This window comes from Lissotriton helveticus, chromosome 11, assembly GCF_964261635.1.
Source record: "Lissotriton helveticus chromosome 11, aLisHel1.1, whole genome shotgun sequence".
Lineage (NCBI taxonomy): Eukaryota > Metazoa > Chordata > Amphibia > Caudata > Salamandridae > Lissotriton > Lissotriton helveticus.
This window is the reverse complement of record NC_136072.1, coordinates 4,792,064-4,809,793: the sequence shown is the minus strand read 5'-3', so window position 1 is coordinate 4,809,793 and position 17,730 is coordinate 4,792,064. Positions and strand designations below refer to the sequence as shown.

Here is a 17,730-nt window from a genome sequence, read left to right as displayed (position 1 = left end):
TCACCCTCACCCACCCTCACCCTCACCCTCACCCTCAACCCCTCACTCACCCTCACTCACCCTCAACACCTCACCCTCACCCTCACTCACCCTCACCCTCACTCACCCTCAACCCCTCACCCTCAACCCCTCACTCTCACTCACCCTCAACCCCTCACCCTCACCCTCAACCCCTCACCCTCACTCACCCTCACCCTCACTCACTCTCAACCCCTCACCCTCAACCCCTCACCCTCACTCACCCTCACCCTCACCCACCCTCAACCCCTCACCCTCTCACCCTCACCCTCAGTCACCCTCAACCCCTCACCCTCACTCACCCTCACTCACCCTCACCCTCACTCACCCTCACCCTCACCCACCCTCACCCTCACCCTCACTCACCCTCACCCTCACTCACCCTCACTCACCCTCACCCTCACTCACCCTCAACCCCTCACCCTCACTCACCCTCACCCACCCTCACCCTCACTCACCCTCAACCCCTCACCCTCACTCACTCTCAAACCCTCAGCCTCACTCACCCTCAACCCCTCACCCTCAACCCCTCACTCACCCTCACTCTCACTCACCCTCACTCACCCTCACCCTCAACCCCTCACCCTCACTCACCCTCAACCCCTCACCCTCACTCACCCTCACCCTCACCCTCACTCACCCTCACTCACCCTCAACCCCTCACCCTCACTCACCCTCACCCTCACCCTCACTCACCCTCAACCTCACTCACCCTCACCCTCACTCACCCTCAACCCCTCACCCTCACCCTCACTCACCCTCACTCACCCTCACCCTCACTCACCCTCACTCACCCTCACTCACCCTCACTCACCCTCACTCACCCTCACTCACCCTCACTCTCACTCACCCTCACCCTCACTCACCCTCACCCTCACTCACCCTCAACCCCTCACCCTCACTCACCCTCACCCACCCTCACCCACCCTCACCCTCACCCACCCTCAACCCCTCACCCTCACCCACCCTCAACCCCTCCTCCTCACTCACCCTCAACCCCTCACCCTCACTCACCCTCAACCCCTCACCCTCAACCCCTCACCCTCACTCACCCTCAACCCCTCACCCTCAACCCCTCACTCACCCTACCTCTCACTCACCCTCACCCTCACTCACCCTCAACCCCCCACCCTCACCCTCACTCACCCTCACCCTCACTCTCACTCTCCCTCACTCACCCTCACTCACCCTCAACCCCTCACCCTCACTCACCCTCAACCCCTCACCCTCACTCACCCTCACCCAACCTCACCCTCACCCACCCTCACCCACCCTCAACCCCTCACCCTCACTCACCCTCAACCCCTCACCCTCACTCACCCTCAACCCCTCACCCTCACTCACCCTCAACCCCTCACCCTCAACCCCTCACCCTCACTCACCCTCAACCCCTCACCCTCAACCCCTCACTCACCCTCACTCTCACTCACCCTCACTCACCCTCAACCCCTCACCCTCACTCACCCTCACTCACCCTCAACCCCTCACCCTCACTCACCCTCACCCTCACTCACCCTCAACCCCTCAACCCCTCACCCTCACCCTCACTCACCCTCACCCTCACTCACCCTCAACCCCTAACCCTCACCCTCACTCACCCTCACCCTCACTCACCCTCAACCCCTCATCCTCACTCACCCTCAACCCCTCACCCTCACCCTCAGTCACCCTCACCCTCACTCACCCTCAACCCCTCACCCTCAACCCCTCACCCTCACTCACCCTCAACCCCTCACCCTCACTCACCCTCAACCCCTCACCCTCACTCACCCTCACCCTCACTCACCCTCACTCACCCTCACTCACCCTCAACCCCTCACCCTCAACCCCTCACTCTCACTCACCCTCACCCTCACTCACCCTCACCCTCACCCACCCTCACCCTCACTCACCCTCACTCACCCTCACTCACCCTCAACCCCTCACCCCCTCACCCTCACTCACCCTCACCCTCACTCACCCTCACCCTCACTCACCCTCAACCCCTCACCCTCACTCACTCTCAACCCCTCACCCTCACTCACCCTCAACCCCTCACCCTCAACCCCTCACTCACCCTCACTCTCACTCACCCTCACTCACCCTCAACCCCTCACCCTCACCCTCACTCACCCTCACTCACCCTCACCCTCACTCACCCTCAACCCCTCACCCTCACCCTCACCCTCACTCACCCTCACTCACCCTCACCCTCACTCACCCTCACCCTCACTCACCCTCACCCACCCTCACCCTCACTCACCCTCACCCTCACTCACCCTCACTCACCCTCACTCACCCTCACTCACCCTCACCCTCACTCACCCTCAACCCCTCACCCTCACTCACCCTCACCCTCACTCACCCTCAACCCCTCACCCTCACCCTCACTCACCCTCACCCTCACTCACCCTCACCCTCACCCTCACTCACCCTCAACCCCTCACCCTCACCCTCACTCACCCTCAACCCCTCACCCTCAACCCCTCACTCACCCTCACTCTCACTCACCCACACTCACCCTCAACCCCTCACCCTCACTCACCCTCACCCTCACCCACCCTCACCCTCACTCACCCTCACCCTCACTCACCCTCATCCCCTCACCCTCACCCTCACTCACCCTCACCCACCCTCACCCTCAACCCCTCACCCTCACTCACCCTCACCCTCACTCACCCTCACCCTCACCCTCACTCACCCTCACCCTCACTCACCCTCACCCTCACCCTCACTCACCCTCAACCCCTCACCCTCACCCACCCTCACCCTCACTCACCCTCACTCACCCTCACTCACCCTCAACCCCTCACCCTCACTCACCCTCAACCCCTCACCCTCACTCACCCTCAACCTCACTCACCCTCACCCTCACTCACCCTCACCCACCCTCACCCTCAACCCCTCACCCTCACTCACCCTCACCCTCACTCACCCTCACCCTCACCCTCACTCACCCTCACCCTCACTCACCCTCACCCTCACCCTCACTCACCCTTAACCCCTCACCCTCACCCACCCTCACCCACCCTCACCCTCACTCACCCTCACTCACCCTCAACCCCTCACCCTCACTCACCCTCACTCACCCTCAACCCCTCACCCTCACTCACCCTCACCCTCACTCACCCTCACCCTCACTCACCCTCACCCTCACTCACCCTCAACCCCTCACTCACCCTCACCCACCCTCACCCTCACTCACCCTCAACCCCTCACCCTCACCCTCACTCACCCTCACCCTCACTCACCCTCACTCACCCTCACTCACCCTCACCCTCACCCTCACTCACCCTCAACCCCTCACCCTCACCCTCAACCCCTCACCCTCACCCTCACCCTCACCTCACCCTCACTCACCCTCACTCACCCTCACCCTCACTCACCCTCACCCTCACTCACCCTCAACCCCTCACCCTCACCCTCACTCACCCTCAACCCTCACCCTCAACCCTCACCCTCACCCTCACCCTCACTCACCCTCACAACACATATTGTGTTACAATAGGTGTCACATTTGCGAAAGATAAAACTATTGGCATTGTAAATAACAAAGCTATTAATTTCGCTATTTTCAAAACAAGCACATAAATAAAAAATGTGTCCTTTACAATACCAATAGCTCAAACTTTCCTAATGCGAGACCTATTGCATTGCTGTCCTTCTCTCCCCTGCTGCACTCTCCTGCTCTCTAGAGATGTGGCCTAACGACCAGAGCTGCCATCTAAGTCACGTAAATACAAAACATGTTGCATTCCAAATGCTATAGGTGTCACATTCGCGAAAGTTATAACTATTGGCATTGTAAATGACAAAGCCATCAATTTAGCAATTTTAAAAACCAACAAATAAATAAAATATGTCATTTACAAGACCAATAACTCAAACTTTTCTAATGCGAGACCTATTGCATTTCCAATGCTTGTTTCAATAGATCTGAATGTTGGCAAGAAGGTTCAAACATATTATTCCAAAGAAAAGTATGCATTTAGGAAATGCAGTTGTGCTTGTACAAATGAGTTTCTTTGTCTTGTCTGACGTCTCAACTTATGTACTGTGCTCCAACTCTTCTGCAGCATTTCTGGTGGAAGGGCCATGGCGAAGAAATTAACAGAAATTAAAAGTCTATGAATACATGAAAAGAAAACTAAACACTGACATCAGCATCAAGGTTCTTGCTTACTGCACCTTTCATTTGTTCGTCTTCCATTTTTTAACCTGCTTGCTTCCTGCCTGTGTCACGCGATATGTTGTGTCTGACCATCAACAGAAGCATGAGCCCACCTCATGGCACTGCTTCACCAGCTGCTCTCCACATGTGCCTTGTAATGTTCTTCCTCACTCCTCCCACAAGGATGGTGAAATCAGCCTTGTCCTAATAAAATTCTCACTATTACTCTAAGCCGTACAGTTGTTTTCCCCTCCTCAAAATTAATGTTTGTATTTATTACTGCTCGCCCCAACCCATGTGATGGGTCACTGGTAACAAAGAATCCTTTACCCTACTTAACACTTGGCAACATCATTTGCAACCTGAAAAACAACAGACACCACTCACTCTTCTGCCCAATTACACAAATCGTCCCTTTCCCTGTTCAGGTACAAAGAGAACCCCCCTCAACCCATCAATATCCACCCTGTCTCCGCTCAAGTAAAGAGTAACCCCCTTAACATCATTTTGATCTTTTGACATGATTTCCCACATCCCCCCTAATTTCAACACAATATAAACATTCTCAGATTAATATGGTTGCAAACACTTTCCCTCCTCCATCTCCTCAAGCAGCCAACATTTGTTTTATCTAAGTGCTCCTTGCAAGCCAAAAGAAGCTAATTTATTTATGTATTTATATTTTTTTTAATCAATCAGTCATTAATCATATAATACTTGTAAAGCGCGACTTGTCCAGACTCTGTGCATAAGGTCCTTTCGGATTCCTGTGCTTCTCTTATTTTGGGTAAATTTTGTTTTCTACAAAGCAAAAGCATCCATTAAGACCAGGCCTATCTTCAGTGAACAATCCTAGTTTTTAGATCAGTCACTCTGGGAGGAAGAGCTTTTTTTGTAGGTGTAAAACATTAGAATAGCCTCCCTTTTGACTTAAGGAAAGAAGCCAATCTTTTCAAGTTCAGAAAGCTCTTGAAAATGAGGCTATTTCTTGCCCTTTAGTTTATTCATTATTTCTCGTTAACAACAGCTCTTGGGCTGTCATTTTATCGATCGAAATTGAATTACATTTTCTGCGCAACGATGAACTATGAGCTATGTAAATACAAAAAATAAATAAATAAGTATCCAAGGCATCTAAGGTCAATACCAAATTCACAACCAACCTATCCCTGCAAACCTCAAACAAGTTCTTTGATGATCCTAGCTCAATTTTACTTCAATGACTCTTGTAATGAGGTTCAGCATCTGTCGTCTATAGCTGAAAACCTAGTTCAGTCTCTACACCCTCTGTTCTTTCATCTCAGCTCAGCAAGTAACAGTCCGCTCTCTCTCATCTACAAACTTTACAGCCGCCTTATCTGCTGAGATACCGAACATCTGCTTTTAGTGCCCACGTTTCTCCCCACTTCCCTCCCTTTTAATCCCTCCTACATCCCATCTTATCCAACTCATCTCTCCTTTTTTAACTTCTACAACTCTTGGGTTCTCATCTGAACAACCAATGACCAGTCCTTTCCACCCTAGGACTCCTTCTGCCCCAAAATTTGAAACCCCTAATTCTTACTTCCTGAAACCTTGGAGCGTATCCTTATCTCAGTATGGAAAGTTTCATCTCTACCACTTCTGCTTCTTCTTGTTACTAGGTGCTGTAGATCGAATAAATGTGTCCCTCGAGGCCTGTTGGAAGCATATCAATGGTCCTGGTTGGCCTAACCCAGAGCTCTTTGTTATCCACAGACGGGTTTCTCAACTCTTACTGTAAGCCTAGTTGTAATATCCCCTGACACAAGGCAACCTTCCAATTCTGCTATCAGGTAGGCTGTCAAACAGCAAAGTGCTGGAAAAAACGCTGACCTCATCCTCCAAATCGCTTCTGGGATCAACTCCTCCTAATCGATATGACATGCTTATTAGGAATCCGCAAACCCCCAGTTTGCACTGGGCCAATTGTCACTTATTAAACACATTCAAACCACTATGTGCCTCATTCAGGTAATGGTTTTTCACTCTCGCGTACGCTGGAACTCAAGTCCTGATGAGCCAGAGGTAACCCCATCCTTCCAGCACTTCAAGCCCATCATAAGACAACCCCTTTCCCACAGTGAGAACCACACTTATGGATAATCTTCCTCCAGCTCAGTGGCACGTTGAACAACTGAGAGAACCAATGCTGTGCACCATTTGTTCTGATTGCACACTTTGCGTTTTCATATGCTATAAGTTGGAACCTTTGTATAATGTCTAATTGTCTAGTGTTCACTAATTTCTAGTAGAGGTCTTTTGTCAATTTCTATAAGCATAGTTTGTGGAAATTGTCTTTCCAACTAAATTGCATCACACGTGTTACTAGTCATACGTGTAATTAGTGTGCACCAATAACTAGCATGGATATGGTCACACACTCACAGGGCTATTCATTCACAAAGGTAACTTAGGCTTGTGAATAATATACGCGGCTACATTACTCTTACACTTTTGAGTCAGTTTACTACTTTTGGATAGTCACACAATACAAGTGTAATGGTTCTCATAAGTGTCGACTTACACAACTCCAATCTCTGAAAAAGGGGAGACGCCAAATTTACAAGTGCAGGTTACTACTGTCAAAAAAGAAACAGTAATAACTATAGTAACACACACAGCCAACTAATGATATTGCAACACCCTCCCATGGAAAACAATGGAGGAAATAATGTGAAATTCAATTAAAATATTTAAAATAGTTACAATATAAAAATAAACATAAATTAAGAATAAAAATGTGTAAAATAATACATATTTTTGTATATAATTCATTATTATATAATATATTATTGCTCAGATGTGAATTTACCTTGAAAATAAAAAACAAGAGGCGTTTGGCATAACAGGAACAGTTGGTTTAATTAAACACTTCGGCCTGGAGCACAGTTACAGAAGGTGGTCTGAGGACTGCCTCAAAGTACAAACAATCTGAACAGGGTTTTATACATTTCTTTGGGTTGTCATAAAATACTTGAGTCAAACCTTTTTTTGGTACACAAATGCCAGCCTTGTCTGTGGAGTAATAAATAAGGCCACTGATGACAAATGCAGGTGGGCCTCGACCTTGTGTGGACACAATGAGGGCCAGTGGGCAATGTGTCCAGATGTCTAGCATGAGGGGCGCTTGATCACAACATGTACTGTGTGTGCTGTGTCCTGATTAGCGGTGTGTTCCTAACTTCATGTGGCATCTGACCTTATGGTGTTTTGGGAATGTTTACACCCCTCTGCCCATGTGTGCTTTATTGGGGCTAATCTCCTTGGACTATTGTGATGTTGCTTAGCTTATCTGGGGTATTGCCCTGAGTTTCCTGTTTGCACGTTTTTTACTGGCTATGTGCCACCCCACCTGTGTCCTGTCAATCAGTAACCTCAGGCCTAGGTCGCAGAGCCTTCCTGACCGCCTCTTTCTAAGTCAGGGTTGAAGGAGAGTTCATGATGGACGAATTTCATAATAGTGTTGCGATTTGGTTCTTATATGCGGGTGTATCTTTATAAACATTGACATTGATTTCATCAATATTAACATTGATAACCTTTTTATTTAAAAAGGAATGTAACATTTATTTTGTTGAACTGTAATTGAATTACGTTTAGTTATTTCTATATACCACTTTTAATAACCAGTAATGCATAATACAACATTACTTTAGGTGAGAATGTATTTTTTTAATCTAAACTTCCCCAAAATATTTTTTATTTAATATATTTAAATCAATTAAAGGTTTAAAGATAACTGAATGAAAAATAAATTGTTAGTGCTGCAGCATGTTTAAATTTTGTTCTACAGTTAAAATAAATATATACAATTAATTTACATTAATATTTAACATCATATTTTTCCTAATTTATTATAAAGTATAATAATGTTTTGTAATGTTCCCTATCGTTCAACACGGGGAGATCTCCACTCTTACTGTTTAGTCTCAATATGGTAAAGCTTAGTGAATTGTAAAAAAAGTTTATTTAACTAAAATAAAATGACAACACTATTTGATATTGTAGATTCTCTGTTTTGGAGTAAAATCACCAGTTCATGCTGTGAAACAAATTATAAAGTCACCATCCATAGACTATGCTTTTCATTGAATAAGTGTGTAAAAGATTAACTTTGCAGTTAGTAATAAATTCGGATTGATTATATGGCTAATCGACGATCATTGAAAAGTATGTTCTTCACAGGCTCTGAAAATGGCTCACGCTGGGATTTCCTTATCGGAGCAGGAAGCATCAGTAGCGGCTCCTTTCAATTCAGATGTCACCAGCATAAAAGTTGTCCCAGATCTTATAAAGTAAGTTCAGACTTTGGTGCATTGAAATGTGCAGTGGCCATCCGTTGATGCCTTGGAAGGGGAGGTGTTCCGCCCTCTCTTGCAAGCACTTGTTTGGAACATTGTGTGGTTGGTCATCGTCTCTGAGATGTTTGTGGACCATCATGCATGGATCTGTTGGAGGGTCTGTCTTGAAAACTCTAGATTATTCGATTAGGGTGTTCTCCTGTGAAGGACTCTGAGACCCTTATTGTCATCAGCAATGTCAGAAATTTTATTTTCCCCTGCCTCTAAATGAGTCTGGGGAACCAAGATGTTGCTGAATGGGGTTTCTACCAGTTTTTGTTGGCTCATCACCAACCTCTAGAGAACGCCCTACTTGGGCACCTGAAATGGGACTGGTGTACCCTTGCATTTGTTCTCAGCTCTCTGTGCCCCAGGGACAAGGCTGCACTTCACTGATGAATCCCACCAAGCTGGGAACATGTCTGGGGTGTTTGTGTTTCTCATCATAGCTCAGGTGACCTACATCTTTAGGTTGGACTTTACCTTATGTGGCAGGACCAAGACAGATTGATGAATGTTTGGGGCCAGTCTGTATCGGTACAGATGAGCTAACAAACCACGGAATAGAATACACCCAGAGTATGTTTTATCCACCACGTTTTTACTGTCTCTGCAGCTTTGGAGTCCACTGTGGCTTTCTCCTGGCCTGATTGAATGTTTGCATGGACTAGCATAGCCCAGAGGCCATATCTCCACTTCCATTAGTCAATTCATCGCCTCTATAGAGAGATTAATCCACCCTTTAGAGAATTCTGCTCCCGCCTATCAGCATCACGAGGGCTGAAGACACCCCACAGTCCATTGTCAGCATCTTGTGGCCACAGTATGTATCTTTGGTTGTAGGCAGCATGTTCACCAGTTCATGCACTTGCTTCCTGATTGAATTTTAGTTGTACATTGCCTGGCAGCAAACTTTATAATCTGATTAGTAAACTCAAGTTACGTAAAGCTCATCAACTCCATCAATGAAATCCCACTAGCTGTCTGCAGAATCTCTTTGTATTACTCACTAAGACTAAACTCAGAAACTCCAGGCCCTGCCTTAGTAACTAGGAGCACTCTCAGTCCTCAAGTGCAGACAGGTATTAGTTATATTTCTTAACCTCCTTTGCCAACCATCATAGACTCTTTCTGTGGTGTAGACATGTCAACAATCTTGTTGTCTGGCTGGTTGTGAACTTTCTTCATTTCATTCAACTACATTTCCATGTAGTCAGGAGTTGAGAACTAAAAAGTGACCAAACTGTTTTTCTATCTGAGGTTATTAACAGTTCTTTGCATGTGCGGTGCATGGATATTGTTGAGCCTAGGCGTTTGCATAAATTGACAAGCTCTGACTACACTGACCTGAAACCAATCTGTATATTTTTGTCTGAACAGGGAAGGAAGAGCTGCGCTTGTGACATCACTCTGCATGTTTAAATACATGTCCCTCTTCCAAATCCTTGAATACATCGACGCCCTCCTTCTGTACTGGGTAAGCTCAGCGACTCGCTTCTTGCGAACAACTTGTGAATGGATGCCATGCAGTACTGTGACTCCCACAGCGTGGCCACTCGCTTCATGTGAACAGTGACCCGGTGAATGTGCGCCATCTTGTATTGTTGCTACCGCTGCATGGACGCTTGCTATTTGTGAACAATGAACAATTGTCTGGATGCCATGTTGTATTGTTGCTCAAACTGCATTGACCCTTGCTACTTAATGAAGAATTAACGAATGAATGCCCCCCATGTTGTATTGTTGCTACCAATGTATGGATCCTTGCTCCTTGGGAACAAGGAAATTGTGAATGCGCGGCTTCTTGTTCAATCAGCATGGCCGCCTGCTTCCTGTCAACTGTGAACCGGTATATGAACATGACCCCATGTGGTTTTGTTGGTACAGCTGCATATTCCTTCAGTTCGTTTGAAGAATAAACTGCTGAATGAATGCCACGTTTTGGTGGTCTTCACAGTGAACAGCCACTATCTTTTTGTCTGGAGTGAATTGTGGAATGTATGTCATCTTGTTACCCTACCCCCGCTGCACGGCAACTCGCATTTTGACCAGAATGAACTGTGAAATGGATGCTATGGTGTAACGCTGCCCCCACTGCACGCCTACTCATATATTGACAAGAATGAACTGTGGAATGGATGTCATATTGCAACGCTGCCCACTGCATAGCTTCTCACCTCCTGTCAATAATTAACTGTGGAATGGACTCCATGTTGTAACGCTGCCCCGCTACTCACATATTGACAAATATGAACTGTAGAATGGACGCCAGGTTGTAACGCTACCCCCACTGCACGGCTACTCACATATTGACAAGAATGAACTGTGGAATGGATGCCATGTTGTACCGCTACCCCCACTGCATAGCTACTCGCCTCCTGTCAATAATGAACTATGGAATGGATGCCATGTTGTACTGCTGCCCCGCTGCATAGCTACTCGCCTCCTTTCAATAATGAACTGTGGAATGGATGCCATGTTGTACCGCTGCCCCGCTGCATAGCTACTCGCCTCCTTTCAATAATGAACTGTGGAATGGATGCCATGTTGTACCGCTGCCCCGCTGCATAGCTACTCGCCTCCTTTCAATAATGAACTATGGAATGGATGCCATGTTGTACCGCTGCCCCGCTGCATAGCTACTCGCCTCCTGTCAATAATGAACTATGGAATGGATGCCATGGTGTACCGCTGCCCCGCTGCATAGCTACTCGCCTCCTTTCAATAATGAACTGTGGAATGGATGCCATGTTGTACCGCTGCCCCGCTGCATAGCTACTCGCCTCCTTTCAATAATGAACTGTGGAATGGATGCCATGTTTTACCGCTGCCCCGCTGCATAGCTACTCGCCTCCTTTCAATAATGAACTATGGAATGGATGCCATGTTGTACCGCTGCCCCGCTGCATAGCTACTCGCCTCCTGTCAATAATGAACTATGGAATGGATGCCATGTTGTACCGCTGCCCCGCTGCATAGCTACTCGCCTCCTGTCAATAATGAACTATGGAATGGATGCTAGGTTGTAACGCTACCCCACTGCATAGCTACTCGCATACTGACAAGAATCAATTGTGAATGGACGCCATTTTGTAATGCTAGTCTCGCTGCATAGCTACTCGCCTCCTGTCAATATTGAACTATGGAATGGACACCATGTTGTAACACTGGTCCCGCTGCATAGCTACTCGCCTCTTGTTAAGAATGTACAGGTGCATTGAGGTCCATTGTGGACCATGGTCTCTTTACAGAATGAAGTGTGTAGAATTGTTAAATATGTCTTCATACGTATTTTCTGCCTCTTTGAACTTGAGAATAGCTGCAGCATACCTGCACATGGTTTCACTCCATCGTGACGGGTACGCTCCATGTGAAGGTGCTCCAGACACTGCGCCTAGAGACGGCATTGTGAGCCCTCTATCAAGTGATTGCTTTAATGAGGCTTGAACCCGCATGCTAGAGTGAGACATCTATAGAGATAACAAGTTAGTTATTGTTACAATCGAAACATACCAAAACGTCCCCAGATTAAATGGTTGGTAGTCATGGACTATTCCGACCAGCCCTCCAATGTTGCGTGGATGCCCTGCGGACACTCAGATTAACGCTTAGACTACAAGGAGCGGTGATGGTCCCTCACATTGGTTCCTCTCAACTCGTTTCAACCGTGGAGAATTGGTAGCTGCTTCCAGTGGCTGACGCAGAATATTAGATCCAAACCAGAGCAGCAGCAATCTCTGCTTCTGGCCACTTAAATGAAGGAAAGCATTTTTTACAATGACCATGTGTCTAACGTGTGCTTGAAAGTCCAATATGGCCTTAATGAATAAGTCATTGAGTATGGGTGTCCGCAGCAGAAGACGTGGCACGTAAAACGTCTCTAGGAGGTCAACGGCATCAAGGCCAACTCTATCTTCATCCCAAGAGATAGTATGAAGGAGAGGCCCGTGTCTCACAGCAAGTGGTATTTAAACAATGTTCTCAAGTCATTTGAAGACCCATGAATCGAGCAAAAGAAGTAAAACTGTTCCTTAAGGAATCTGGGTTCATAGGAGGGGCCTGGGTGCCCGTGGGGGTCTTCTCCAGCTAGCGGAGGACCATCCAAGGACCACTTCTAAGGTGGCACATGTTGCAGATGGCAGCCACATTCACCTGCCACAGTTTCACAATCTAATCCTCACTGAGGTGGAATTCTGATAGGATGGAGAAGCCTGGTTATGTTATTAGAATTTGAGGTGTTTACCAACTTTTGTTAGAAAATACAGGTAATTGATGGTGTAGGGTTTTAGGACATTTCAGTAAGGAAGGTTGTAAATGTAACAGGCCAGCAAGATTTCAGTTTACACCTGATCCCAGAGATAAAAAAAGTTTGTAAATAATTTGAACATTTTCTGACTTAAGTAAATAGGGAACCTCAATGCATATATTTTCTGCTTTTTCATTCTTTTTTAGCATCGTAACCTCTTCGGCAGCAACCAGTATCTTGTGCACGACTTTGCAATCATGTTTGTCATCTTTCTAACAAGTAAGTTACTAAAATTAAACCGATAATAAGAAAATTGCCCCAATATTAGTCATGTATCAGTGGTGAGCTGACATTGCAGCTAAAACCTCAAATACAAATTCTCATCACCTTCCATGTTGAGAAGAAAAGGTGGATCTACATAAATGAAAAAAATGACTGCTACCTGTAGTAGGTGTACCAAAGCTGGGGGTAACTTAGTAAGGCTTGGGTGGCCTAAAGGGGGGAGGCTTTGGCTTCCAGGAGATTTCTTGGCCTTCTTTGAAGCATAACTAACTATAAATGATGGTGGCGCGAAGAGTGTGCTGGGAGAGGCGAGGTCCTGTGGGTGGTAGGGCTTCCAGTGCGATGGTGGACAATATGATATAAAGTTAACCATGTTTGTGGTATTGTTATTAAATTAAATCATAACCACTGCTTGAACTCTAGCTGGAGGCATTACTGGCAGCAGAGCATCCAGTTATTAATATTTGTTAGTAGGCCACTTTCGACGTATGGGATGAGCCACGTGCGGATGGGCTTATGTAACTTAAGGGACAATAAATAAAATTATTGGCAGGAAATTGTTGCCACATGCTTCATTGCCACATACCGCCACAGTGGCCAAGCATCCTCATGCCCGTGCCCTGGATGTTGCCGAAGCAGCCATGATGTGTTCCCGCTTTCATCTTTGGTCCCGGAGTACTACGCTGCTTCGGGCACTTCATTTTGCAGCGCCACTTACCAGGGTTATTGGGCTGTTGACTGCTCACAGGGAGTCATGGCTTCTCCAGGCGGTGCCCTTAGGTCTCCTTGTCCAGCTGAGGGCAGCTTCTGGTGCGGTTGGTGCCAGTGGAGGTTCTTTGCAGGAAACCCAGCTTGGTTGGAGTGGCATTGAGGAGGGAGTGAGGTTGTGCCCTGTGTGTCCTTCAGACTCCTCTGCCTCCCGCTCCCCTCCCACCTATATCCGGTACATACCCTGCTCAGATGCTGCTCTTATTTTGGCATTTTTAGTCCTGCCTCTCCAGGAACCTGCCAGGGATTTGTTGAGTGTTGGAGTTTAAGATGGCTTCTGCTAGTTGATGATGAGGCAAATGTTGATCTAAGCAATCTAGCCTTTTCTTTCCAGTTTGGCAAAGACTGAGAGCTGGTGAGCGAGCTACCTGAGCTATCTGTGTACCCGCGCATCCTGGTGTAAACTGAAGTAACCGGGTTAAATCATATAGGAAAGAAAAATGACAATACGTTTCAAAGGGGAAACTTCTTAATTGACTCTTCACATTTACTATGTTGACCTGTTCTAAGAAGGGCATTAAGTCAGACAACTAAAAACACAGGAACCATTTCTGAATTGTATCACTGGCCATATTGTTATTAATGCAGCCATAACTACTACAGCACTCATGAACTGTTGGTTTAACTCAGGTGCTCAGCACCAGCGTGAGCAGCTGACAGTAATAACACTGGCCTACTATATTTATCCAGAGGTCTATGGAGTCTTTTTTTCAAGCCAGGGACCTAGCTGGATATTAGTCCCCGAGGCCAGGCTGCCCAATTATGTGACCTGGCATTAGGTACCCCTTGCATACCTTGTAAAAACCTAACAGTTTCAGATTCCATGACACCAGTACGGTGACCAGCTTTCTGCATGGCATCTTCAACCAGCCTAGAAGAGATGTGTATTACTGATGCTGATAACACAAGCGAGGGAGTAGACGGGTTTGGGCATGATAGGCCAAAGAGAAGATCTGGGGAGGCCAGATGCCCTTGCATCTGTCTTCGGGAATCGAGCTGAAGCACAGAGGGAGTATAACACCTGCCCAGGAAAGCAATACCAAGGAGACACAGAGTGCGAATGGTACTCCACCTGTTTTACTTGTGCCGGAACCATTGCGCGTCATCTCAAAAACTCTGGACACAATCTCTTTGTCCCTATTGGCCAAGACAAAAAGGCTGACGTGCAATTGGAGGGGCTGTGGAGGATAGCAGACTTATTAGACAAGCGCAGTAGATATAAGCCCAAAAACAGTGGCCATTTTCCCGGATTGGCTAAAAAACACCTTCTCACATTTTAGGCCCAAATGTGATTTATTGAGGGGATTGGGTCATTAACAAGTAAACTGGACTGAGGGCAGTATTGTGTCAGGTGGCCGTCTCCTTTATGTGTCCCTAGACAAGGGAAACCCTTGACCCTTGCCAAGGAGTTCCCATCCCTGGATAAAAACAGCAGTAAGGAGTCCTTGATTTGTCTTTTTCCAGTACAAGTCCTCATCCAGGAGTCACCGTTCTTCCACCAGGGCTAGCTTATTCTGAAGGTGGTGAAGACACCCCGATCTTCTCCTCTGCGCTAGCCAGTGATTGGAAAATATTCCTTGCCCACTCATGTTTGCTTTACCACCCCATGCCCCACTCCCTTTTCAACCCATCCTCTATTCTCTGAAGCCTTCATTCCAAGGTGGCTGAACTGTTCTTTCTTTTGGCAGAGCTCCAGGTAGGCCCATAATCACTCCCTATCTAAATGAGCTCTCCTCCTCTGTGTCAGGGTCAGAACAGGTTCTCTCTCATGCTGAGGTTGTAGCCAGAGGGTATGAGTGCTCTGGGAATGGATGAGAGCAGATCCTGTCCATCACATCTGGGGTCAACAAGTCAAGTGAAGAAGTGATAAAGCTGTTCTCTGTTCTGGCAGCCCTCCTGTACCACTCCCAGGTTGCTAATCTCTGCTAAGTGGCCTCTTTTCAACAGCATCCCTGTCTTCCTGGGCTCAGAGCCAAACCATTGTCTTCTGGAGAGAACGGTTGTTCATTCCAGCCAGAAATATGTATTGACTTCTGAGCGATTCATGAGTGGCAGAACCGGTAATAAAGTCAGTTTTAGCTCAGACAGTACAAAGTATGTGGCATATTATCAAGAACGGCGTTAAAATTATTGCCGCTTTAGCAGCAGAAAAATGCCGCTAAAGCAGCAATAATGGGCTTGATAATATGCCCTTGTGAATTCCCATAGACGCCCAGGTTGACACAGAACCTGGGATTCTGTGGAAATTCACAAGGGCATATTATCAAGCCCATTATCGCCGCTTTAGCGGCAGTTTCCTGCCGCTAAAGCGACGATAATTTTAATGCCATTGATATGCCCATACATTTTTACAAATGTCCTTTTTCACTGAGTTGATCAGAACTCTGATTTTCACCACTGAGGCAGATTTTGAAAACTCAGTGGAAAATGATGTTGAAATATTCTTCTAGCCTTTTCCCAAACGGAGATGTGAAATCACTGTTTTAGTTATACCTAGTGTTGTCAGTTGAACCTGCAGCTAGCTAATCCGGCACAGTTTTAGCCCTTCCGTCACTCTGAGTACACCTCTGACAAATGTGTATTGTATCATATTTTTATATATATTAGGCACCAGCCCTCTGTTCTTTCAAGGAACACTTTAGGGTTGACCTAATAAAATTACAAATATATTTTCATACATGGCCAAGGCATATTTCCCTGCCATGTGGTACTGCAGCGCCTGTAAACTGCAACGTAGAAGAGCACAGTGGTGCTCCTGGAAGCCGTATATATTTGCCATATATTTGGGTGGTGTAAGTACACCTTGCAGCCCTCATATGACATTTATCTTCCCTGGGCTCATCATTTTTGTGGCCTTCTAGGAAAGGTAAATATAAGAAAAATAGTGCCATCCATTGCAATATACATGTTTCAGGGGGACACAAGGCCACTGAGTAGCAGATGTTTAGCGCGCAGATTCCCTGAACCAGTAAACCAGATGGGGAGGAATGGTGGAGCCAGGACAAAAATTATACCGTTTCTTGGTGATAATGCAGCTTTTGGAAGGCATTGAGGTGACACATTTAGTCTTCACACATTATACTAGGGAGGGTCAAGACTTCTTACGAGCAGTGTTTCCTTTGTCCGGCTCATCGTCTGTTTTGATATTGTCGACAGTTTGTGCCAGACATGTCAAGCCTCCCTCCTTCTAACGCCTGAGATGAAGATCCTTAGACAAGGCTTGGAGGCAAATCATTGGAGCAATAACTCAGTGCTCTTCTGTAAGTGGATGGTGGTGTCTAGGTTAGTTGCTGAACTGGTTAGCTATATATGCTACTACTAACAGACGTCAGTGGATGCAGATGGTTACCAGTTGTTAAATAAAGGATTTGATGGGTCATTGGTCATATTATACATCACAGTAAAATACATATTTGAACATGTTTCAGTTTTTGCTAACACTTGGTCTTAAAAGTACCATTGAGTCATTTGCAGAACCTGCTTGTCTGTTGGTTTCTTAGTTTTCACTCATTGTTTTTGACTTTAGTTGTCACTTAGATTGTGATGAGGAAAGCTTTTAGTTTATAGGCTGCATTTGATGTCTTTAACAATAAAGCCATCTGCAGCTCTTACCTCCTGCAGCATCTGGGTTTGTGTGCACCTCTGCCTGATGTGCGGACCTCTGACCAATGCCATAGTAGTAACACCTGGTGAAACAAGACTTTACACGTGACCATCACGTTGTTACACCTGTTCAGGTAATGTACCGCAGGTTGAATGACGAGCACTCTGTAGCAAATAATGTTCTTAAATCCAGTATATAAAGCAGGTTTGATTTATTGTAGATAAATCCAAGTTAAGTTAACAATAAAATGATCCAAAGATGTAATAATAAAAACCCCACCAGGAGCAGTTCTTCTCTCGCT

At 46.5% G+C, this 17,730-nt stretch overlaps 1 protein-coding gene across 1 annotated transcript in view; it reads left to right on the top strand.

Moving 5' to 3' along the window:
* The window catches only part of LOC144791007 (putative cation-transporting ATPase 13A4), a 331,299-nt gene that overhangs the window by 263,386 nt on the left and 50,183 nt on the right, over positions 1–17,730 (top strand). The window contains exons 23-25 of the mRNA XM_078665633.1: positions 8,375–8,484; positions 9,910–10,006; positions 12,982–13,054. Of these exons, the coding sequence (XP_078521759.1) occupies positions 8,375–8,484; positions 9,910–10,006; positions 12,982–13,054 (280 nt within the window). The remainder of the gene's footprint in view (positions 1–8,374; positions 8,485–9,909; positions 10,007–12,981; positions 13,055–17,730) is intronic.